Source organism: Rhodamnia argentea, chromosome 6 (assembly GCF_020921035.1).
Source record: "Rhodamnia argentea isolate NSW1041297 chromosome 6, ASM2092103v1, whole genome shotgun sequence".
Taxonomy (NCBI): Eukaryota; Viridiplantae; Streptophyta; class Magnoliopsida; order Myrtales; family Myrtaceae; genus Rhodamnia; species Rhodamnia argentea.
The window spans coordinates 4920076-4945523 of NC_063155.1; the positions used below are offsets into that span (position 1 = coordinate 4920076).

The 25448-nt window shown below is 39.6% G+C and overlaps 2 protein-coding genes and 1 long non-coding RNA gene across 4 annotated transcripts in view; 2 read left to right on the plus strand and 1 right to left on the minus strand.

Annotated features, from left to right (window-relative positions):
- The window catches only part of LOC115733647 (putative disease resistance RPP13-like protein 1), a 42461-nt gene extending 22605 nt beyond the window's left edge, over positions 1-19856 (plus strand). The window contains exons 1-3 of one of the 2 annotated variants that reach the window (XM_048280900.1): positions 14440-14620; positions 15061-19410; positions 19651-19856. In XM_048280900.1, the coding sequence (XP_048136857.1) occupies positions 15076-19371 (4296 nt within the window). In that variant the 5' untranslated portion in view covers positions 14440-14620; positions 15061-15075 and the 3' untranslated portion in view covers positions 19372-19410; positions 19651-19856. Of the gene's footprint in view, positions 1-14439; positions 14621-15060; positions 19411-19650 lie in introns of those variants that run through there. The other variant, XM_048280901.1, reaches the window with a different exon arrangement.
- LOC115733080 (putative disease resistance RPP13-like protein 1) overlaps positions 1-20490 on the plus strand; it is a 491263-nt gene extending 470773 nt beyond the window's left edge. Inside the window, exon 5 of the transcript XR_007198758.1 lies at positions 20452-20490. The gene's annotated coding sequence lies outside the window, so the exon portion shown is untranslated. The remainder of the gene's footprint in view (positions 1-20451) is intronic.
- Positions 18786-21560, minus strand: LOC125315596. Its single transcript, XR_007198803.1, has 2 exons — positions 21498-21560; positions 18786-18980 (listed from the first exon to the last, which is right to left on the minus strand). It is a non-coding gene; the product is annotated as an uncharacterized LOC125315596 (long non-coding RNA).
- Positions 21561-25448: the final 3888 nt, after the last annotated feature.

Below are 25448 nucleotides of genomic sequence, written 5' to 3' on the forward strand. Positions count from 1 at the left end.
ATGTAAACAAGGTATTTCTTTGACCAAAGTTTTAATCTTGCGAACGGTGTCATAGTGCAAATTAGTCCAAGGGATTGGATTTTTCTTTAACCTTTGATGTAAAGGTTTGCATATAATATTAATATTTGGAATAAAGTCAATTACATAATTCAAAGATCCAAGAAATCTTTGCAAATGAGTCTTGTCTTTAATGTCGTCTGGGAATTTGTCGGAAAATTGAATAGAACGTTCAATGGGTATGATGGTACCATGTTCAATATAATGTCCAAGAAATCTTATTTTTGTTTGGAATAACAAAATCTTTGTCGGAGATAAGGCTAATCCACTTTGTTTGGTAATTTCCAAAAATTGATTAACATGTTTAAAATGGGAATCAATGTCAGAAGAGAATATCAAAACATCATCAATGTAAACAATGATACAATGGGTATGATGGTACCATGTTCAATATAATGTCCAAGAAATCTTATTTTTGTTTGGAATAACAAAATCTTTGTCGGAGATAAGGCTAATCCACTTTGTTTGGTAATTTCCAAAAATTGATTAACATGTTTAAAATGGGAATCAATGTCAGAAGAGAATATCAAAACATCATCAATGTAAACAATGATACAATGGGTATGATGGTACCATGTTCAATATAATGTCCAAGAAATCTTATTTTTGTTTGGAATAACAAAATCTTTGTCGGAGATAAGGCTAATCCACTTTGTTTGGTAATTTCCAAAAATTGATTAACATGTTTAAAATGGGAATCAATGTCAGAAGAGAATATCAAAACATCAATGATATATATCCTCTTTGAGTGCCAAGTGGAATGTCCAGAGAGAATAGTCAACAATCTTTCCGTTCTGCTTGCTTTCCCCCCTTTTTTTATGTTTCCTTTTTCATTGCCGATCCCCTCAATCACCAGAATCGAGTTTTGCTTCTCCCCGTATTTGTTCTCTCAAACAGTTGATTGTCATCGAATATCACTGAGAATATGTTGATTGCTTGCCATAGCACGAAAATCGCTTCTCTAATTTAATCCAATCTCCTGACTTGGTCCCTCCTCCTCATGGACTTCAGCCATGTAATATTTGAGTGTGCTTGACCAACTTGCAAATAAAACCATTCATTTAAGTCTTTCTTAAATTAAATGTTATGAATGCAAATATGAAAATTAAATGTTTTTGCTGGGGACCAAAGTTGATCCCTAATTTTATGCAATAACAAATGCCTAGGTCACCACAATTTAGATGTCAACAAAAGATTAAACATAAAAATAGTTTAACAAAAGTTTATTGTATTGTTGATTTTGACCAAGAGAACAACACACAATGCTAATTGTCAAATAATATTTCATTCAAACGGGAAAAAAAAATCCAACCAAAAAAAAGGAAAAAAGAAAAAAGACACAGAGAACCCATGTGAAAAGTGAAGTAATAAAGCCATTTGCGTCCCGGAAAGTCTTGGTCTTCCTGAACTTTATTCAAGTTTCTTTCGCTTCATCTCCTTTTCACATGAGCTTCACTTTCTTTACAAAAAGAAAGAGTCCAGGACATTCAATAAAGTCTTGGTCTTCCTGAGTTATGTGGCAATTACAGTGCTAACAATTCCTAGCAAGATGGGCGAAAATGATAAAAAATGGTCAGCTGAAGGGTGCTAAGGTAGTAGATAATGATCAAAGACCGCTTGATAGGAGAATCCTGATCTTTTTTAACAAAATTTTCTAGTTCACTAAATATTATTTGTAAAGTATAATTTCCAGTGGATCTTATATTGTTAGACGATGATTTGTGACTAGTTTAATATTGTAAGTGCTAGAGTAAAACAAAGGAACTTGCTCAATGGATTGGTTGGTGAACTAATCCTTTTTCTTGTTTAGCTCAAATCGCGTGCTTTTGTTTTCCTTATTGAACAGACAAAAATGCATGATGAAAAGTCTTGGTCATATCCCGAGTTTTTTATGATTTATTTTCATGACCAGATCTAGATACGTAGTTTCCCAGCTCTTAGGGATCTTTTTGATCTGGATAATTCTTGATGTAGCACTCGTTTTTTGAGTAAAAAACTCAGTGGGATTGGCAGAATCGAGAAGCTCAAAGTGAAATTTGTGTTTTGTCACTTTTTGGGGAGATGAAAATGATGCGAAAGGAAGAGAGAGAATAAAGCAGTAAAGTGAAATAGAGAGAGCAGTGAAGGAGACCAGGGCAGCAGTGACGGTACGAAGATAAGAGGAAGAGAGAGAATAAAGTAGAAAAGGGCGGGAGAGAGAAAGGACAGCACAAAGCAGCAGCGAACAGTAAGAGTGAGGGCTGAGGAGAAAGGGCGCGCATGGAGGGAAGGAAAAGAACAATTGATATTCGCGAACAGACCCAAACTGAGCAAGGGTCGGCAAGTCCGTCGCTACGACCCCCACCAAGCTGCCAGACCTCTCGTCACGGACAAGATAAGATACAGGCACCATCACCATGTTCACTAGCGAGTTATCCTCGTGACCTCGCGGTTGTGGAATATCGGCTTATAACGTTAGGCCGCAATCACTGGTGGTGATCAGCAGTCCCCCTGTAGTTCTGCATTAGCAGAATCGTAAAGGCCATTCAGGAAAAACAAAATCATCAAAACAATCACATTTGTTAGATTTGGTCTGGGATGTACCATGGCATGTCTTGTTGTTGCGGTCTGGTGAGGATGTGTATAATTTGTTTATCTGATTACTCTTGTGATTGTTTATTTCGCATGACAAAGTAATTTTTACTGTGGTTTACCTGATTTTCTCATTCCATTTTTTTTTTTTTGTTCCCATTTTCATCTCCCACATCATATATCAATCTTTTGGTTAAACTTGAAGAATTACATACAGTTGATGTGATTCAATCGAAATAATTATGTTGACGATAGCGATTGATAGTGCCTGTACTTTTCCACTTTCTCTATCTTTTGATTCACTTGAAATAATTATGGTCCGACCAACTTTATGCGAAAAATGCAAAAGACGATCCCATCGTACGCTTTATAAGGATACCACAAATATTATAACTTTCTTACGATGCTCACTTAAATGTCATAACTTTTTTTCGATCAATCGAGTGTCATAACTTATGTACGGCGATCACTTAAACGACATAATTTTTTTTTTCTGATCATTTGAGTGCCACATAACTTTTCAATCAATCTCTTAAGTGTCATAACTTTTTTACCACAAGTACTATGCCACATCGGATTTTCGGCATTTGGATGAACGTCTTAAAAATAAAATTGACACTTAAGTGATCGGTTGAAAGTTGTACCACTCAAATGAACATTTTTGGAAGTTATGATGGTTAAATGATCGAAAAAAAAGTTATCACACTCAAGTAAGTATTGTACGAAAGTTATGGAACTTATGTTGTACTTATCCCCAATTCTTTTGCATTCCATGTACTAGCGAAACTGCACATGCAATGTGACTAAGCGAAAAATTGACCTTCAGAAAATTTTGGAAATATTATTTTATTACGAATTATTTGAATTATTAATTAATGAAAATGATTATTGGTATAATTTGAAGAAATTATATGAAAATATGCCGGAAAATAAAAAGTATTTCAAGATTTGTAATTTTCTTTTGGCAAGATTATTATAAGATAGGATAGATTCAAATTCCAAAGTTGAAATGTATGAGAGGCAAGTAAACTGATTAATTTTCAGATTCGTCCATTGAAAGAATATTTATAGACTAATTAATTGTGGAAATTTTGTTTGGGGTTGGGGTTTGTTGGGGGGGTGGAGTATATGTAAACTTTATGGTGATAACAAATATGTCTAAACTTAGTTTGTATTTGCTGGACGGGATAAAACTCTTAATAAGATTTTATCCTATCCGATCTTTGGAGCGACATGAAATTCAGATATGACCGGATATAGCCCGGATATAATCGGGATAAAAAAATCTCACCTTGGGAGTGGGATATACCCGGATAGAATTTATGAAATAAAAAAAAACAAAATTCACAATTTTGGGAACAAATTCTACAATCTTCTCTCCCGACCTCTGCTCTCCCTCAATCTTTGGCCTCTCTTCCCGATCATCTCTCCCTCTTCTTCTTCAACCTGTGCTTCTGCTTTGTTCCCATTCACGACTCACCCAAAATCGTCGAAACCCAAGCGAAGACAAGAAAGTTGTTCTCCGAAGTCCACTCCGCTTGACTCTGACCGCCAATCGGAAAGTGAGATTCGATTGCTTCAAGGATCGAGGAAACGGAGTTCTAATTCCATTTTTTGTGTTGATTTCTTCCTGATTATGACTTAATGCGAGTTGGTGTTTTTGGTGCTAGCAATTCAGCATACGGATTAAGCGTATTGGGCAGTGTCGTATCGGGACAGCAATGCCCTGCGTTAACGGAGCAGATGTAATGTTTCAGCTATTGTGCTCTTTCTCTGCTTAAAGCTGAAAGTCCTTTTTTTAATTGTACTTTTGATGAAATTTTCGTGGATGGTCTCCTAGAAAACATGCACTTGATTTTCATACAGTATTGAAAGAGGATCCATACAGATTGAAAATGAATAAGGTGAACACAAAAGATAGCATTGCTTCGGGATTATAGATTCCCAAACTACATTGATTACAATCTAAGGCCAAGTAATTTCATTGCGGTTTCTTGATTCCGGTCACGAGCACGGGTTTCGGTTGCATAGATATACAATCTTGCGCTCTATTGCATCTACATTGGATCTTGCATTCACCATATAAACGTCGTGCGGGCTTGCACTCGCCATCTACGCCGTCCCGGATCGCACCACGGCTTGACCTCGAGCGCCGGTTCAATGAGCCCGACTCATGACCTCGCTATAGGACATCTAGGCCAGTGGTGGAATGTTATGGTCATCAGCATTCTCCGATCCGCCCGACCAATGCGGTGTTGCTCGTGCCCCTTGTCCAGGCTGGTGGCGGTAGGCGCATTAGACATTGCTACAATCTATTCATTCTTCCATAGGTTTATGTGATGTCTCGGTGCTCTCTAGCCCTATTCCTTCACTTTTTTTTTTTTAAGGTTTTTTTGCTTTTTTGCTTTGTGTTTTTGCTTTTTTTTTTCCTTTTAGTTTAAGCATAAATTAGATAAGATACATGAAAATCTAGACATAATTCTAATTGACATGCACAAAAGAGATAAATGAATGATTTATAATAAAATGATTGTTCCGTCCTAAAATTAGAAATTTCAGGTTAATGGATCATCCCGGATCTTTTTGAACATGTTTAACTTAGTTCATAGACTTGAATCAATTGAAGGACTATATTGAACATCTTCCTATAATTCGGAGACTAAGTTAAATATGTTTCAAAAGTTTAGAGACCATATTAATCCAATTAAATTCAGGGACCACATTGCACATTGTGTTAAAATTTGAGGATCATTTGTGTCAAAAAATTCAAGGACTTTATCACTCATTGGGTCAAAGTTCAGGACCATATTTGTCATTATCCCTCTGAAATATTTCAAATTTTGTTTCCCGTGGGGACTTCAATGGGATCGTGAATTGGGACTGGAACGAGGCGCACCGCAACGAGCTTGGGATCAGCGAACGACTCAGCAACGCCCAGAGGAATGACAACTTTCGGCTCACAGGATGGCTCGGGCAAGGCTGGTTCAAATCTCTAGCCGCGTGTGTCGTAGTCTTGCTGGGTTTCTCGTTTGCATTAGTTGGACTGCATTTACTGCACTGAAATTGCTAGCAAAGGTTTCCGCCATTTTTTTTTATTTTTTTTTTATAGCTTGGGGTGGACCTCCATGCTCTTTGAAAAAACGCTCAATGGCAAATGTCTCCAGCAAGCGTTTTAGTTGGCGCCGGATAGTGAACGTGCAACGGCTGGTTCGTCGAGGCAACAGCGAGCAGCGCCGCACATCGGAACAGTGAGGATTGCAGCGAGGGCCTCTTCCGGATTGGTTTGTGATCAAGATCCTGTGACTATTCGCGAAACAAAGAGCAAATGTCACGCACGTTTCTTTGGAAAGCTTGGACCCCATGGAGTCAATCACTGAAATTTGGTTCTAGATTGCCATCGAGAATTGGCTGTGAATCAGTGCAAGAAGGATTCCTTTTTGCATATGTCTCCATGAATATCCCTTCTTTCTATGATCAGATTCATTCCACCATGTGCACGTGTATTTCAATCTTTCCTTTTCTTGAAAAACAATGCCCAAATGAAAGAAATTATCTCTTGATTCTCGGGACCCCATTGATTTTCTTCCTCCATTGAGTGATTACCTTCTCTTCTGCTGAATAGTTTCTTATATGTATATCCTCTTTGAATGCCAAAGTGGAATGTACAGAGAGAATAATCAACAATCTTTCCATTCTGCTTGCTTTCCCCCCCTTTTTTATGTTTCCTTTTTCATTGCCGATGCCCTCAATCACCAGAATGGAGTTTTGCTTCTCCCCGTATTTGTTCTCTCAAACAGTTGATTGTCATACAATATCACTGGGAATATGTTGATTGCTTGCCATAGCACGAAAATCGCTTCTCTAATTTAATCCAATCCCCTGACTTGGTCCCACCTCCTCATGCACTTCAGCCATGTAATATTTGAGTGTGCTTGACCAAATCTTGCAAATAAGACCATTCATTTAAGTCTTCCTTAAATTAAATGTTATGAATGCAAATATAAAAATTAAATGTTTTTGCTGGGGACCAAAGTCGATCCCTAATTTTATGCAATAACAAACGCCTAGGTCACTACAATTTAGTTGTCAACAAATATTAAACAAAAAAATAGTTTAACGAAAGTTTATTGTATTGTTGATTTTGAGCAAGAGAACAACAATCAATGCCAGTTGTCAAATGATATTTCATTCAAACGGGAAAAAAAAGGACAAAGAGAAACCCATGTGAAAAGTGAAGTAATAAAGCCAATCTGTGTCCCGGAAAGTCTTGGGCTTCCTAAACTTTATTAAAGTTTCTTTCACATCATCCCCTTTTCACATTGGCTTCACTTTCTTTACAAAAAAAGAAAAGAAAAAAGAAAGTCCAGGATATCCAATAAAGTCTTGGTCTTCCTGAGTTATATGGCAATTACAGTGCTAACAATTCCTAGCAAGATGGGCGAAAATGATCCGCTGAAGGGTGCTAAGGTAGTAGATAATGATCAAAGACCGCTTGATAGGAGAATCCTGAATTTTTTTAACAAAATTTTCTAGTTCACTAAATATTATTTGTAAAGTATAATTTTCAATGGATCATATATTGTTAGACGGTGATTTGTGACTAGTTTAGTATTACAAATGTCAAAGTAAAACAAAGGAACTTGCTCAATGGATTGGTTGGTGAACTAATCCTTTTTCTTGTTTAGCTCAAATCGCGTGCTTTTGTTTTCCTTATTGAACAGACAAAAATGCATGATGAGAAGTCTTGGTCATCCCGAGTTTGTTATGATTTATTTTCATGACCAGATCCAGATTCGTAGTTTCCCAGCTCTTAAGGATCTTTTTGATCCGGGTAATTCTTGATGCAGCACTCGTTTATTGAGTAAAAAACTCAGTGGGATTGGCAGAATCGAGAAGCTCAAAGTGAAATTTGTGTTTTGTCACTTTTTGGGAGATGAAAATGATGCGAAAGGAAGAGAGAGAATAAAGCAGTAAAGTGAAATAGAGAGAGCAGTGAAGGAGACCAGGGCAGCAGTGACGGTACGAAGATAAGAGGAAGAGAGAGAATAAAGTAGAAAAGGGCGGGAGAGAGAAAGGACAGCACATAGCAAGTGAAGAACAGTAAGAGTGAGGGCTGAGGAGAAAGGGCGCGCATGGAGGGAAGGAAAAGAACAATTGATATTCGCGAACAGACCCAAACTGAGCAAGGGTCGGCAAGTCCGTCGCTACGACCCCCACCAAGCTGCCAGACCTCTCGTCACGGACAAGATAAGATACAGGCACCATGTTCACTAGCGAGTTATCCTCGCAACCTCGCGGTTGTGGAATATCAGCTTATAACGTTAGGCCGCAATCACTGGTGGTGATCAGCAGTCCCCCTGTAGTTCTGCATCAGCAGAATCGTAAAGGCCATTCAGGAAAAACAAAATCATCAAAACAATCACATTTGTTAGATTTGGTCTGGGAAGTACCATGGCATGTCTTGTTGTTGCGGTCTGGTGAGGATGTTTATAATTTGTTTATCTGATTACTCTTGTGATTGTTTATTTCGCATGACAAAGTAATTTTTACTGTGGTTTACCTGATTTTCTCATTCCATTTTTTTTTTTTGTTCCCATTTTCATCTCCCACATCATATATCAATCTTTTGGTTAAACTTGAAGAATTAGATACAGTTGATGTGATTCAATCGAAATAATTATGTTGACGATAGCGATTGATAGTGCCTGTACTTTTCCACTTTCTCTATCTTTTGATTCACTTGAAATAATTATGGTCCGACCAACTTTATACGAAAAATGAAAAAGACGATCCCGCCATACACTTTGAACGCAAGAAAGTGGAAGTTTCTATCAAACCGATATCGAAAAGAAAGTCAATTCTTTTGAGATAAAGACACTACAAATGTTATAACTTTCTTACGGCGCTCACTTTAATGTCATGACTTTTCATAACTTATGTGCGGCGATTACTTAAGTGACATAACTTTTTTTCTGATCACTTGAGTGCCATATAACTTTTCAATCAATCTCTTAAGTGTCATAATTTTTTTAAAAACATTCGCTACAAGTGCTATGCATGACGAATTTTAGGCATTTGGATGAACGTCTTAAAAATAAAATTGACACTTAAGTGATCGGTTAAAAGTTGTGGCACTCTAATGAACATTTTTGGAAGTTATGATGATTAAATGATCTAAGAAAAAGTTATCACACTCAAATAAGTATTGTACGAAAGTTATAGAACTTATGTTGTACTTATTCCCAATTCTTTTGCATTCCATGTACTAGTGAAACTGCACATGCAATGTGACTAAGTGAAAAATTGACCTTCAGAAAATTTTGGATAAATTCTTTTATTACGAATTATTTGTATTATTAATTAATGAAAATGATTATTGGTATAATTTGAAGAAATTATACGAAAATATGCCGGAAAATAAAAATATTTCACCATTTGGAATTTTCTTTTGGCAAGATTATTATAAGCTGGATAGATTCAAATTCCAAAGCTGAAATGTATGACAGGCAAGTAAACTTATTAATTTGCAGATTCGTCCATTGACAGAAATGTTGCTTTGTTTTGTGTGTGTGTGTGTGTGTGTGGGGGGGGGTGGGGTGGTGGCGTGTGGTGGGGGGTAAGAGTATATGTAAACTTTATGGTGATAACAAATATGTCTAAACTTAGGCTACATAGGATTTTATCATATCCGATCTTTGGAATGACACGAAATTCGGATATGACCGGATATAGCCCGGACATAATCTAGATAAAAAAATCTCACCTAGGGAGTGGGATAGATCCCGATAGGATATATGAAATTTAAAAAAAACAAAATAAAAAAAATAAATGTCACAATTTTGGGAACAAATTCTACAATCTTCTCTCCCGACCTCTGCTCTCCCTCAACCTTTGGCCTCTCTTCCCGATCATCGCTCCCTCTTCTTCTTCAGCACGTGCTTCTGCTTTGTTCGCATTCACGACTCACCCAAAATCGTCGAGACCCAAGCGAAGACAAGAAAGTTGTTCTCCGAAATCCACTCTGCTTGACTCTGATCGATAATCGGAAAGTGAGATTCGATCGCTTCAAGGATAGCGGAAACGGAGTTCTAATTCCATTTTTTGTGTTGATTCCTTCCCGATCATGACTTAACGCGAGTTGGTGCTACCAATTCAGCATACGGATTAAGAGTATTGGGCGGTGTCGTAACAGGACAGCAATGCCCTGCGTTAACAAAGCAGATGTAATGTTTCAGCTATGCTCTTTCTCTGCTTAAAGCTGAAAGCCCTTTTTCAACAAGTACTTTTGCTGAAATTTTCTTGGATGGTCTCCTAGCTAGATAATATGCACTTGATTTTCATACAGCATTGAAAGAGGATCCATACAGATTGAAAATGAATAAGGTGAACACAAAAGACAGCATTGCTTCGGGATTATGGATTCCCAAACTACATTGATTACAGTATAAGGCCAAGTAATGTCAATGCAATATCTTGATTCCGGTCACGTGTACGGGTTTCGGTTGCACATATATACAATCTTGCGCTCTATTGCATCTACATTGGATCTTGCATTTCGCCATATAAACGTCGCGATGACTTGCACTTGCCATCTACGCCATCCCGGATCGCGCGGCTTGACCTCGCGCGCCAGTTCAATGAGCCCAACTTATGACCTCGCTATAGGACATCTAGGCCGGTGGTGGAATGTTATGGTCATCGGCATTCTCCGATCCACCCAACCAATGCGGTGCTGCTCGTGCCCCTTGTCCAAGCTGGTGGGCGGCAGCGCATTAGACATTGCTCCAATCTATTCATTCCTCCATAGGTTTTCGTAGACATGGCCAAACGGAACCGTGGGCTCGGAATTGGCCCGTTGACCGGGCCCACGGTTCCAACCGAGAACCGGAACCCGCCCTCAAGGGCCGGTTCCGGTTTCTAAATTTTTGGAACCAACCCGGAACCGCTAGTTTCGGGCCTGTTCCAACCCGTTCAAAAAAAAAAAAAGAGGAGGCCTGGGAGAAAATAGCCATCGGGCCTAGGAACCGGCGGTTCCGAACCGGAACCGGAATCGGAACCGGAACCGAACCCGGCGGTTCCGAACTCGGAACCGTAACCGGCGCTTCAAGGGCCGGTTCCGGTTCCACCTTTTTTAGGAACCGGAACCGCCGGTTCCATGGAACCGGCCACCTCTAGGTTTCTATGATGTCTCGGCGCACTCTAGCCACATTCCTTCATTTTTTTTAAAGGTTTTTTTGCTTTTTCGCTTTGTATTTTTTCTTTTTTTTTTCTTTTAGTTTAAGCATAAATTAGATAAGATACATAAAAATCTAAACATAATTCTAATTGACAAGCACAAAAGAGATAAATGAATGATTTATAATAAATTGATTGTTACGTCCTAAAATTAGAAATTTCAGGTTAATGGATTATCATTAGCTTAATGAAATTAACTAACCTAGCTCGGACCCTCCCAAGTTCTACTAAATTGTAACTTTGGTTCAAGTAATTAATGTGCAAATGATTTTCAATTTTGGAGCCACCACTAATCATTTTTTAAGCAAACCGGAGATTTTAAATCCGGGGACTTGATTACACTAATATTTCTATTAATGCCCTTTTGGTACCAATTTCATGAAAAATATATGAGTTGGCAACTTTTAGGATTCTGATTTATAGTTCCAAATTTGTTTTTTTTTTTTAGTAAATGCAATGCATGAATGTAATTGTATTCTAAGAAAACAATTATTCTAATGACATGATAAGTGACAACTAACTTATATGGCGTGAATGTATGACAAATTTTTTTAAAATTTTCTGAATCCTAATAATATGGAAATTAACATGAATTCTTATCTTCATGTTATATGACTTTAGGTTGGACTAAGTTTATTAGTCTAAAATGAACAATCTTCGTATGATTCTAAATGACGTACGAATGTGACATAGCGTCAATGACATGTAAAAAATAATGACATGATAAATGATGCAAAATGCAATAAATGATATGACAAGATAGCATGATGAACTATATGACATGAAGGAAACAAACGGCGTAGCAAAATTATATGACATGACTAATCGATGTAGTATGGGAATAGCATAACAGTTATGCAACTAAACTATATGACGTACATATAAAATAAAATGCTCAACCTACGTAAATGAATAGAATGTTTTAATTTATATGTAACCTATATGAATGAGATATTTTTGGTATTTTTAATGATTTTCGGAATTAAAAGTTGCTGAAGATTTGACATGAATCGGTTAAGGATTATCTTAAAAGATTTGGAGTTAACTTTCATGCAAAATCCATATCAATTATAAAACAAAATCAAGCAAACAAGTTTTTACCGGAACTAAAATAGGGAAAATAACACACAAATGATCCATAAACTTTGACCCATTATGCAATGTAGTCCTTGCATTTTTTATTTGATCAATACGGTATATGAACTTCAACCAAATGTGCAATATGATCCCTGAATTTTTAATTTAACCAATATCATCCTCGATCTTTTTGAACATGTTCAACTTAGTCCATAGACTTGAATCAATGGAAGGATTATATAGAACATCTTCTTATAACTCAAAGACTAAATTAAACATGTTTCAAAAGTTCGGAGACAATATTAATCCAATTAAAAGTTCGGGGACCACATTGCACATTGTGTTAAAGTTCGGGACCATTTGTGTCAAAAACTTCAAGGACTACATTGTACATTGGATCAAAATTCAGGACCACAGTTGTCATTATCCCTCTGAAATATTTCAAATTTTGTTTCCCGTTGGAACTTCAATGGATCGAGATGGCTCGCGAATTGGGACCAGAACGAAGTGCACCCCAATGGGCTTGGGATCAACGAACGACTCAGCTACGCCCAGAGGAATGACAACTTTCAGCTCACAGGATGGCTCGGGCAAGGTTGGTTCAAATCTCTAGCCGCGTGTGTCGTAGTCTTGCTGGGTTTCTCACTTGTATTAGTTGGACTGGCTTTACTGCACTGAAATTGCTAGCAAAGGTTTCGGCCATTTTTTTTTTTTATAGCTTGGGGTGGACTTCCATGCTCTTTGAAAAAACGCTCAATGGTAAATGTCTCCAGCAAGCGTTTTAGTTGGAGCTCGATAGTGAACGTGCAACGGCTGGTTCGTCGAGGCAACAGCGAGGAGAACCCGCACGTCGGGACAGTGAGGATTGCAGCGAGGGCCTCTTCCGGATTGGTTTGTGATCAAGATCCTGTGACTATTCGCGAAACAAAGAGCAAATGTCACTCACGTTTCTTTGGAAAGCTTGGACCCCGTGGAGTCAATCACTGAAATTTGGTTCTAGATTGCCATGGAGAATTGGCTGTGAATCAGTGCAAGAAGGATTCCTTTTTGCATATGTCTCCATGAATATCCCTTCTTTCTATGATCAGATTCATTCCACCATGTGCACGTGCATTTCAATCTTTCCTTTTCTTGAAAAACAATGCCCAAAGTGAAAGAAATTATCTCTTGATTCTCGGGACCCCATTAATTTTTCTTCCTCCATTGAGTGATTGCCTTCTCTTCTGCTGAATAGTTTCTTATATATTCTCCTCTTTGAATGCCAAAGTGGAATGTACAGAGAGAATAATCAACAAATCTTTCCGTTCTGCTTGCTTTCCCCCCTTTTTTTTACGTTTCCTTTTTCATTGCCGATGCCCTCAATCACCAGAATCGAATTTTGCTTCTCCCCGTATTTGTTCTCTCAAACAGTTTATTGTCATCAATATCACTGGGAATATGTTGATTGCTTGCCATAGCACGAAAATCGCTTCTCTAATTTAATCCAATCTCCTGACTTGGTCGCCCCTCCTCATGGACTTCAGCCATGTAATGTTTGAGTGTGCTTGACTGAATCTTGCAAATAAAACCATTCATTCAAGTCTTTCTTAAATTAAATGTTATGAATGCAAATATGAAAATTAAATGTTTTTGCTGGGGACACCAAAGTCGATCCCTAATTTTATGCAATAACAAACACCTAGGTCACCGCAATTTAGGTGTCAACAAAAGATTAAACATAAAAACAGTTTAACGAAAGTTTATTGTATTGTTGATTTTGAGCAAGAGAACAACACATGATGCTAGTTGTCAAATAATATTTCATTCAGACGGGAAAAAAAGGACAGAGAGAACCCATGTGAAAAGTGAAGCAGTAAAAGACAATTTGCGTCCCGAAAAGTCTTGGTCTTCCTGAACTTTATTAAAGTTTCTTTCGCATCATCTCCTTTTCACATTGGCTTCACTTTCTTTACAAAAAAAAATATATATATATCCATGATATCCAAAAAAATCTTGGTCTTCCTGAGTTACGTGGCAATTACAATGCTAACAAGTCCTTGCTAACAATGATCCACTGAAGGAAGCTAAGGTAGTAGTTAATAATCGAAAACCGCTTCATAGGAGAATCCTAATCTTTTTTAACATGTTTTTTTCAGTTCATTAATGTTATTTATAAAGTATAATTTTCAATGGATCATATATTGTTAGACGGTAATTTGTGACTAGTTTAGTATTGCGAGTGTCGGGGTAAAATAAATTGATATTCGCAAATAGATCCGAACTGAACTGTTAAGGTATCTAAATTCATTTGCTATTAATCGAACCGAAAGTTGAAAGTTCGGTTTTCGATTGGATTATTCGGTTCAGTTCGGATACCTTTAATGAAAACTACAGATCTCTGGGACAATCTCAAAATAGTATGGAGTAAGCACTTGTGGACAGAAAGCATCCTCCAAGTCTTGGTCTTCGTTTCCCCTCTCTCTGGTAGGTGAAAAGTCTTGGTCTTCCGGGAGGACTTTGATAGTTCTCTCTCTCCTTCAGCTCGTTTTCGCTTTGCTTCACCATAGCCCGTTCTTCTCGTGCCCTCTGCTGAATGGTGTTCTCCTCCTACTCGTCCGAACCTAGCGCTTGTGCTTGCTGGATTGCTGTCGTTGATCTCATCCCGTTCACCTGTCTGCTCCAGGAAGTCTGCTCGGGAAAGGTAAGAGACAACCACCGATTCTTTCTGAAATCTTTCTATGAGTGGAAGCAAAAGCAATATTTTGAGCTAAAGAAGAGGCGGCAGCAGCAACATATTTTGGTTCTTAAACCGATTTCATGCCTTGATGTCAAATACTTGCTGACAAGTTTAATAACAAGTCTAATAACAAAATTTTTTTGTTACTTCAAGTTTAGAAAAATTGTTACTTCAAGTTGTGCTGCTGTGAAGCCAAGATCATATCACTCCATTGATTTCCACTCTTTATATTTAATTTTGATTTGTTTAACCTTTGCCTCGCAACTCGCATCCCTCGAAAGCCTTGGTCTATTTTAAAAATTGTCGGTTGGTGAACGTCTTGTTCTTCCTGAACTCCATTGTTTTCTCTCTCCATTAGCTCATTTTCACTTGCTTCACCATAACGCCTTTGCTGTTCTCTGCAGTGACCGATTCACCCAATGGCCATTGGAGGGATCGTTTTGGGTTCCTTCTTGGCTTCCTTCTTTCAGGTCCTTTTCGACAAGTTGACTTCTCTCGCATTGGGATATACACAACGAGAAGGAATCAGCACCACCCTACTTGAGGAGTGGAAGGAGATGCTGGTCACAATCAATGCAGTGCTGGCCGATGCAGAGGACAGGCAACTCAGCGGTAACCCTCTAGTGAAACTGTGGCTAGACGATGTTAGGGACTTGGCCTATGACATGGAAGACTTGCTGGATGAGTTAGCTATCATAGAAACTCAGGTTGAGTCGGAGGCAGAATCTAGCACAAGCAGAGGTCGGAAGAAATGGAAGGTCTCTTGCTTTGGCCGAGATAAATCCTCCAGATCGAATCAAAACCTGCGCTCGCTCGTGTCTGAAACCAAGGTACAAGAGATCAACCGCAGGTTGGAAGCGATTGTCACAAGGAAAGCTAGTCTAAGCTTGAGAGAGAATGTTGCGGACAGATCCAACTACACCAACAAAAGGGATCCCACCACTTCTTTGCCAGAGCCTCAGTTTTTCGGCAGGGAGAAGGAAGAAGCACAGATACTCGAACGACTAATCAGTGAGGTCGAAAATTCCAATACCACGTTGAGCATAGTCCCCATAGTTGGGATGGGCGGTGTTGGAAAGACGGCCTTGGCTCAGCGGCTCTATAATGATGCCAGAGTATATAGCTGTTTCGAGACAAGAGCATGGGTTTGCGTGTCAGATGTTTTTGATGTTCTTGACATAACAAAGACTATTTTGCAGTCCATCACCGGGTCGTCCTGCGTGGGTGAAGATCTTAACGGCCTTCAAGTTAAGTTGAAGGACAATCTATCTGGGAAAAAGTTTCTTGTGGTTTTAGACGATATTTGGAATGAGAAGTACGAAAAATGGACTGCCCTCTTAAAACCATTTGAAGTTGGGGCCAGGGGAAGTAAGATCGTCATCACCACTCGCAACCTTGCTGTTGTTTCCATAACAGGAGCATCGCCATATACTTTGAAGGAATTGTCCCTTGACGATTGTACAAGCTTATTAGCCTTTCATGCTCTTGGAGCAAAAAATTTTGAGAGCCACCCAGATTTTGAAACAATAGGCAAGAAGATAGCTGAAAGATGTAAAGGTTTACCTTTGGCTGCGAAGATGTTGGGCGGTGTCCTACGTAATAAAAGGAATCCCGATGAATGGGAAGATACCTTAAATAACAGAATATGGGATCTTCCGTCAGCGGAGAATGATGAGGTTCTCCCTATTTTGAAATTGAGCTATGTCCATCTTCCTTCATATTTGAAGAGATGTTTTGCTTACTGTGCAATATTCCCCAAGGACTACCAAATTGATAGGGATGAGCTAGTACTCTTATGGATAGCAGGGGGCTTTTTAGATGGAAGAAAAACAAAGGAAAATATCTTGAGATTAGGACGGAATTACTTCGATGAGTTAGTATCTAGATCCTTTTTTCAACGATCTAGTGTTGACACGTCAAAGTTTTTGATGCACGATCTTTTGAATGACCTAGCAAACTCAATTGCGGGTGGGACGTGCTTTACCTCTGGGGAGTCTCAGCTGGTGGGTGATGAAGATGACGCCTCTCTTGAAGGAAAAACTCGATATGCATCATTCATCGCACCGTGGTATGTTACGTCACAATGCACGAGAGCATATCACCGAATGAAGGTGCTAAGAAGTTTAATTCTAGTGCTCGGTGGATCTAGAGGGGGGGGCTCGAGCCGATTCGTTATTTCCAACAAGGTGCTACATGACTTGCTAAAAGAATTGAAGTGTTTGAGGGCACTCTCGGTATGTCATTGCTCCATCGTAGAAGTACCGAATTGTGTCGGTGATTTAAAACATCTTCGATATCTCAATTTCTCATACACTAATATCAAAACACTACCCGAGTCAATTCTCGAGTTGTGCAAATTACAAGCTTTGATTTTAAGAGGTTGTCAAAACCTTTCAAAGTTGCCTCAAGGTATCACAAAGTTGGTCGGCTTACAGTTTCTCGACGTTAGAGATACAAGGAATCTAAAAGAGATGCCATTGGGTATTGGCAATTTGAAGAATCTTACTATCTTGTCTAAGTTTGTGGTGGGAATGGAGAAAGGGTCGCAGTTAAAGGAGTTGAAGAACTTGCCACATCTTCAAGGAGAATTAATTATATCAGAATTGCAAAAGGTGGAGAAAGTTACAGACGCAGCGGATGCTAATTTGTTTGGAAAGCTAGGCCTTACCAACTTATCCTTGCAATGGAAAGAACATTTGGGAAATCTCCAGAATCATGAGCACGAAGCTCGGGTGCTTGACTTTCTGCGACCTCACACTAATTTGGAAAATCTCACTGTCTCGCACTATGGTGGTGCAAGATTCCCCTCATGGTTAGATGGTTCGTCCTATTCTAAGATAACGTCTTTGTGCTTGCGGGCCTGTTCTAATGTTACATCGCTGCCCTCACTTGGGCAACTACCTTCACTTAAGGAATTATCTCTTGAAGGTTTGCATGCAGTAAGAATGATAGGCTCAGAATTTTATGGAGGTAAAAGGCCTTTCTCATCCTTAATCACTTTGAAGTTTGATGAGATGTTGGCGTGGAAGGATTGGTCTCATTATGTCGGGGGCGCAGAACAAGATGTCCCATTCTCCTATCTTCAACATCTTGTTGTCCGGAGCTGTCCTTCGTTGGTCGGGACATTACCTTGTCAACTTGACCGTCTCGTAAAGCTTGAAATCCATTCATGCCCGCATTTACATGACTCAGCCAGTGCGGTTCATCTTCCATCTCTCCGCAAGTTATACCTAAAGGATTGTAACAAGGAGATATTAAAGAGCTTGGTCAACCTAACTTCTTTGACCATTCTCAAAATTGAAAATCTTACGGAGCTTGTTTGCTTCAATGCTGGGTTTATGAGCTGCTTGGTCAAGCTAAAGGAGCTTCATATAGGAGGGTGTGACAAGCTAAACTACTTGTGGCAGGATGGAAATGAAATGCGGAATCTCGCTAGTCTTGAAAGAGTTATCATTGAAAGATGTCCTCAGTTCAAATCATTTGTGGCGGGAGAAGGAGAGATAGAGCTGCCATGCAACCTCGAAAGGATGGAATTGAGGGATTGTGCGAGTTTAGAAAAGCTTCCAAGCAAGATGCACGCAACAAGACATTTGAGGATTCATAATTGTCCAAAAATAGTGAGACTATCCGTTCCTCCGGATGGCCTCAGTAGTAATAACCCGATGCCTCAGCTTGAATCTCTCGAGGTAAGTTATTGTGATTCTCCGACATCGTTTTCCTTTGCCGAGGGTACACTCGCTGCTCCGAAGACACTTAGTATTTCCGAGTGCAAGGGAGTGGAGTCGCTGCTGGAAGAGGTCACCGTAGCAGGAGAGTCGCTGGAATCTTTGAGTATTAGCGAGTGTGAGAATCTAGGAAGCCTACCACGGTGCCTTCACGCGCTCTTCCACCTCACTTCGTTGAAAATATGGGGGTGTCCAGCATTGGAGATAGATGAGGACTTCCCTCCCCTTCCCCTCACCCTCTCAACTCTTGAACTTATTCATTGTGCGAAGATAAAGTCTATTGCCAGCTGTAACATTGCCAGCTGTAAGAATCTCACCGATTTGTATATATTTGACTGTCCAGCAGTGGAGATAGAGGAGGACTTCCATCCCCTTCCCATCACCCTCTCGTCTTTCTCTCTTACTAATTGTCCGAAGATGAAGTGTCTACCAAATCAGTGGCATCATCTTACCTCCCTCCACCATCTATCTATTTCCAATTGCCCAAATATTGAATGCTTCCCCAAAGGAGGTTTCCCTCCCAATTTGCGGGAACTTGAAATTTTAGGGTGCGAGAATGTGAAGCAGGCAGTGAGAGAATGGGGCTTACCCCTCCTCACCTCCCTCTACTATCTAAGAATTGAATTTGGAAGGAGCATGGGTGTAGGGGAGGGAGACAATGTGTGTTTTCCTCCTTCGAAGGAGGAGGAGGATGCGTGGAGTCTTCTCTTCCCTTCCTCTCTAACCCAACTTCACTTGATAAATATGAGGAAGGTGGAAAGACTATCAAGGGGTTTTCGCAGCCATCTCTCCTCTCTCCAATGGTTAGGGATTTACAATTGCCCCAAGTTGAGGTCCTTGCCAGAGGATGGCCTCCCACCCTCCCTCCAAGAACTGCACATAGTTGGATGCTCGAATCTCAAAGATGGATGCTCAAAACTCACTGGCCACGATTGGCCCCTCATCCAACACATCCCTTACATCTACATTGAGGATGTTCGGATCGAATGAATTGTTTCTTCCATGTACAGACAGTTTTGTGGGGTTTGCGTAAGTTTTTGGTTTGTGAACGCATCGATTTCGGTTCTCCTTCCCCAATTCGATGCTTAATACAAACTGATTTTCCTCAATTGAGATTTTTCACATCAATTCCCTCTTGCTATATTGACGGGAAATTTTCATAGCGTTCCAAAATTATATTCCTCTACATTTTCGGCATTTGTTGTATCTTCTCCTCCCAACATCTTTTTCTTGTGCCCTTAGCTCATCCGTGCTGTGTTTGTTTTGCAGGGTACCATTTGCGATGCTGTATTGGCAAAATCTCTTGGAAGGATCAGTTACGAATGCAGTGGGGGTAGGGCTAATTCTGTCTCGATGTTATGTGCCGTATTTTGCCAAACAAAAGGAAGAAGAAAGAAGCCTTTGGTTTGATTCAGTGCACTGCATATGATCTAAATAATAATAACCTCTTCCAAAATCCAAAAAAGTGTGATTAGCTATGTGGATGCTGTGATGTGATTGTGAAGGAAGGGGATGCAATTGCACATATATCGTAGTGCTTTGCCCATATAAATAGGTAGTCAGAAAACAGAGTTGCATTTGAAGAAGCCTTGCATAGTTTTGTTTGATGAGCCATCCAATCATCTGGTGAGTGTTACTCATTTTTCTCGATTTCATGACTTTGACTACTTGTTCAGTTAGATTGTTATTGTTCTTGCACTAATTGGACTTATAGGAATCTGGTCTTTACATTGAAAATGCTGTAGAACAAATCAGTGAACATAGCTACAGGGAGCCTATGCCATCTTACATCTAGCTTCTAATGGAACAAAAACCAATCTGATTGTTCCCACTAGCAAAATATTGGGAATAGAAATATTTATGCTAGCCTCATCAGTCTTTAATACCAAGAAGTTCAATTATCTGTGGCTATAGCACATAATTAATGTGAAAATTTCTTTGTTTATAAATGTGGACTTTAAGTTCTTCTTTAATGACCTGTGACTACCAAAGTGTTATCCTCGTAAATTGTTATCCTCGTCTATGGACGGATAGAGTATGACTCTGCGCTTTCACTATCCCCAACTACAGGATTTGGATGCAGTTGAGGCGCTCATTCAGGGTCTGGTCTTGTTCCAAGGAGGAATTCTAATTGTGAGATTGAATTTCTTGCAAAAATACTTCAATTTAACCAACGCCGGGCCGTCTTCTCAGCTAATAGCCCTCTTTTTACCTTGATTTGCAAGTCAGTCACAATGAGCATCTAATATCTCTCAGCGGGGACAAGTTTTGGGTGGTTCCTCAAAGGCAAGGTGGTGCCTTTTCCGTGGCGGTTTCGAGGATTTATAAGAAGATACTCCAGTCCTTGTACAATCAGATTAGATTAGCTTTGAAGAGATGTTGGCATGGACGGGTTGGTCTCATTATGGCGGGAGGCCCGAAGAAGAATTCCAGTTCTCCTGTCTTTAGCACCTTGTTGTCCGGAGCTGTCCTTCATTGGTCGGGACATTGCCTTGTCAACTCGATCGCCTCACAAAGCCGGAAATTCATTCATGCCCGCATCTGAATAACTCAACTAGTGTGGTTAGTCTTCTATCTCTCCTTGAGTTATATCTTGAGGATTGTAACAAGGACATCTTAAAGAGCTTGGTGAACCTAACTTCTTTGACCATTCTCAAAATTGAAAATTTTTCCCGAGCTTGTTTGCTTTGATCATGGGCTGATAAGCTGCTTGATCAAGCTAAAGGAGCTTCATATAGTTGGGTGTGACAAGTTAACCTACTTGTGGCAAGATGGAAATGAGATGCTAAATCTTACTTGCCTCCAGGAATTAACCATTGAAAGATATCGTCGATTCACATCTTTCATGGCAAGAGAAGGAGAAATAGAGCTGCCCTGCAACCTTGAAAGGATGAAATTGACGGATGCACAAGTTTAGAAAAGCTTGCAAGCAAGATGCACACCCTTAGAGATCTGTCGATTGAGAAGTTTCCAAAACTCATGGGATCAACCATTGCTCCACATGACCCCACCAGCAACAACCGGATGCCTCAACTTGCTGCTTTGAAGACCCTTAGGATTAGGGAGTGCGAGAAAGACAAGCAACCAGTGAGAGAATGGGGCTTACCCCTCCTCACATCCCCTCAGTATTTGACAATTGACTTTTGAAGGAGGATGGGAGGGGAGGGAGAGGAGGTGTGCTTTCCTTCGGAGGAGGAGGATGTGTGGAGTCTTGTCTTTCCTTCCTCTCTGACCTCTCTTGAGATAACAAATATGAGGAAGGTGGAAAGACTATCAAGTGGTCTTTGCAACCATCTCTCCTCCCTCCAAGAGTTATGGATTAGTGATTGCCCCAAGTTGAGGCACTTGCCTGAGGATGGCCTCCCTCCCTCCCTCCCTCCAATATCTGGACATATCGGGATGCGAGAGTCTGAAAGACGAGTGCTCAAAACTCACTGGCCCCTATTGGCCCATCATCCAACACGTCACGACCATCAAGATGGATCTGGTTCGGATCCAATGAATTGAAATCGATCACGCCCGATGCGTGATAAAAGATTAGTCTCTGTGGACTGCTTCTTTTTCCTCAGGTAAAAATGCGTCCAACATCTTACCTTCTTTCGCCTTTCATTTGTTAACTGCCGCGATTCCTTCTTTGATGTACAGTCAGTTTTCTGGGGTTAATTTCATTTCTCTTCTTCCATTCGATGCTTAACACGAATTCATTTATTTATTTTTCATGGACAATTGTCGCATAGAATTTCCAGAAACCATCTCCCCTGCTTGAATTCAGCGAAAGCTTCCTTTAGTGTCCAATTGCACTGCTTGCGAAATTTGATTGTATTCTTGTATGCCACTGCTGCATCCATCTCCACTACTGCCTTGGGCCTGCTCTTTCCTTTATCCACTGCAATGCTCTTTCAAACAGCAAGTAATTGAAATTCACCCTCCTCTGCACCCAACCATCTCCCCTGTTTCATTTCCATCCGCCCAATCTTGACTGAACTTACCTTTTTTTCCTGCAACACACTCCAAAAGAGCTTTTCTACCCTGTACAACTGGCAGTTTTAGTATCTGGTGATTTATGGGTAAAGTTACTGCATTTCCAGCTTTCCAGATAAACCAACAGGTGTAGGCATCAATAGAATTGTTCGGCGGAAAAAAATCTCATCAGAATGATTCTTGTCTTGCTTGTTCATTTTTTGTAGCTGTCAGGTGGTTATGCATATAATTCTGGTTGTCTAATCACTCTCATAGATAATTAGTAGTCAGTAATAATTGATTGTCCTGTTCCAGATTTTTGGATGAGAAATATGAAGAATGTGGAAGGGCTATCAATGATGGCGGATGTGAGATGTGTAGGGGCTTCTGTTTCCTTCCTCCGTGTCCTCTCTTTAGATGAGAAATGTGAGGAACGAGGAAAGTCTATCAAAGTGTTGTTTGCAGTCATCTCTCCTTTTTCGGACAGCTGTACATCGTCGGAAGTTGAGGTACTTGCCTGAGAATGACTTCCCTCCGTCCCTCCAAGTATTTCACATAGTTCAATGTGAGATTCTGAAAGATCGATGCTCGAAACTCCTTGGCGACTATTGGCACCTTGTCCAATATATCGCGCTCATCGCAATTGATCGAGTTGGAATCCAACAAGAAGATTTCTCTCCACTATCTAATTTGTTCTTCAGGTAATGAATTGGACTTATTTCTTTCTTCCACACTTGTCGTTTAGCTGCTGCCTCCGCTGCTCCAGGATGCAATTCCATTCCGCTTCCTCAAGTCGATGCTAAAAAGTCCATGTTTTCCCATGGACATTCGTCACAGAAATTTCCACAAACCAGCTACTGAAGGTCCAAGGTCGATATTTCGGTTACTCTGTTTTGGTTGACAAGGAAGCAAGCAATGAAAAAGTTATAATGCCAACAGGGTGCAGCAAGTGACTATTCCTCAAAACAAATAATACCTACATGGACTTGCTCGCGAGCTGGAATTATGATGCATGCATCATATGTGCCCGTTTATATTGATTATATATCTAGAACTTGAACAAAAATTGCTTATCTTTGCACTTGGATGACACACAATGAATTTGTAAATGGACATGCACTATGCTTTGCATGAGAATCATGAGGTGATGTGAGGGAAAAAAAAAAAAACTCAACTGATTGCTTGGTTAGGTTAATATGATCCCAAGCTATCTATTTATAATAAAGCCAAAAGGCAAGAATTACAATATTGCCCTTATTGCTGCTATTCAGAAAATATTAAAGAAAATAGAAAAATATGCCCTCGTCGGCCAAATACTCTCTACACTCCACCTCAAGTTAGAGCATAAATATCACACATGCCCAACTTGACTAAAACAGGATGAAACAATTTACTCCCTAATCCTTTAGTGAACACATCAGCAAGGTGATCACCGGACTGAACAAAGGGCATACGAATTAATCCACTCTCCAACTTCTCCTTGATAATTTAATCGTTGCTCTTGAATTAATATTGTTCAGCAATTTAAGCATTTGCTGCATTTTCTCTTCCAAATTTCTGTTTCTTAGGCCCCAGCTCATTGACCTGAATTCTCTCAACTGTGCTTGTTTTGCAGAATATCCCATTGTCATCTGTGTTTGGCAAAATCTCTTGGGAGTATCAACTGCAAACACTGCCGAGGTAGGCAACTGCTGTACTTATGTTCATCTTTTGCAACTTGACAAAAGAAAAAGCACAAGCTATTTATTTTGGTAGGTGCACTGATATGCTCTAAACTTCTTCATTTTCCTCTATTGTGACATGCTCTAAATAGGATTAACCTGTATCATGAGGTCGGTTATCAGGGTTTATATTCTAAGTCAATTTAAGAAGCTTTCTTACTTCCAATAACACCTACTTTAAAGATGCCAAAACAGGTGTTATTGGCAATACATTTCAACGAACCTTGCTGCTATTTAAATCTGACTTTCTTGTCGAAGTTCACAGTTCATCTCTCTTCTATTTAAATTCCCACACCATCTCCTAGAACGTTTTCTTTCTGTTTGTTGTAAAGGAAAGGCAAAGAGGAGCAATTGGGGAGACTATGCTTTGTTACTCTTTTGAGAAATCCTAAAAATCTAATTTTCCTGGCGTGCAAAGTCACCCAATTGGCTGAAAAATGATATCTAACTGGTCGAATCCCAGCAAGAGTTTCCTTGAGTCTCCAATTTCACTGCTTGCGAAAGTTGATGATATTCTTGTATGCCGCTGCTGCATACAACAGCCAGCATGTTATGTAAGACCTGTTTCGGTTAATCTTCACAAAACCTAGCTTGGGTTTACTCCACGCACCCTGCCTTTTATCCCCCCAATTACGACTTAGCTTACATTTTTACTGGCGACACACTCCAAAAGAGCTTTTCTAACCTGTATAAGTGACAGTTTTAGTAGCTGGTGATTTATGGGTAAATGGCTTGCCAGATAAACCAACAGGTATAGGCAATCATTCTTAGGAGTTATTAGCCCATACCAGTCATTCAATCTCGTGACCTCACATTTGTAGTATATCACCCCTTGCCAATACGTCTCCATCACCAGTCTTGATGGTATCCCAGAATTGAGCGTTACCATAATTATGAGAATTGTTCAGCGGAAAAATAAAAAAAAATCATTGGAGGTCAGTAATACTGAGAATAGGAAACAAAGTATCTTGGTTCTTGTCTTGTTTGTTAATTTTTTGTAGCTATCAGGTGGTTATGCATATAATTCTGGTTGGCTAATCACTCTAATAGTTGTTCATTATGCATGTAAGATCATGAATAGTCAGGACTAATTGATAGGAAACAAAGTATCTTGGTTCTTGTCTTGTTTGTTAATTTTTTGTAGCTATCAGGTGGTTATGCATATAATTCTGGTTGGCTAATCCCTGTCATAGTTGTTCATTGTGCATGTAAGATCATTAATAGTCAGGACTAATTGATTGTCCTGTTCCAGATTTTTGGATGAGAAATATAAAGAGTGTTGAAGGACTATCAACGATGGGGGACGTGAGATGTGTAAATCTTCTATTTCCTTACTCCCTAACCTCTCTTTGGATGAGAAATATGAGGAACGTGGAAAAATCATTC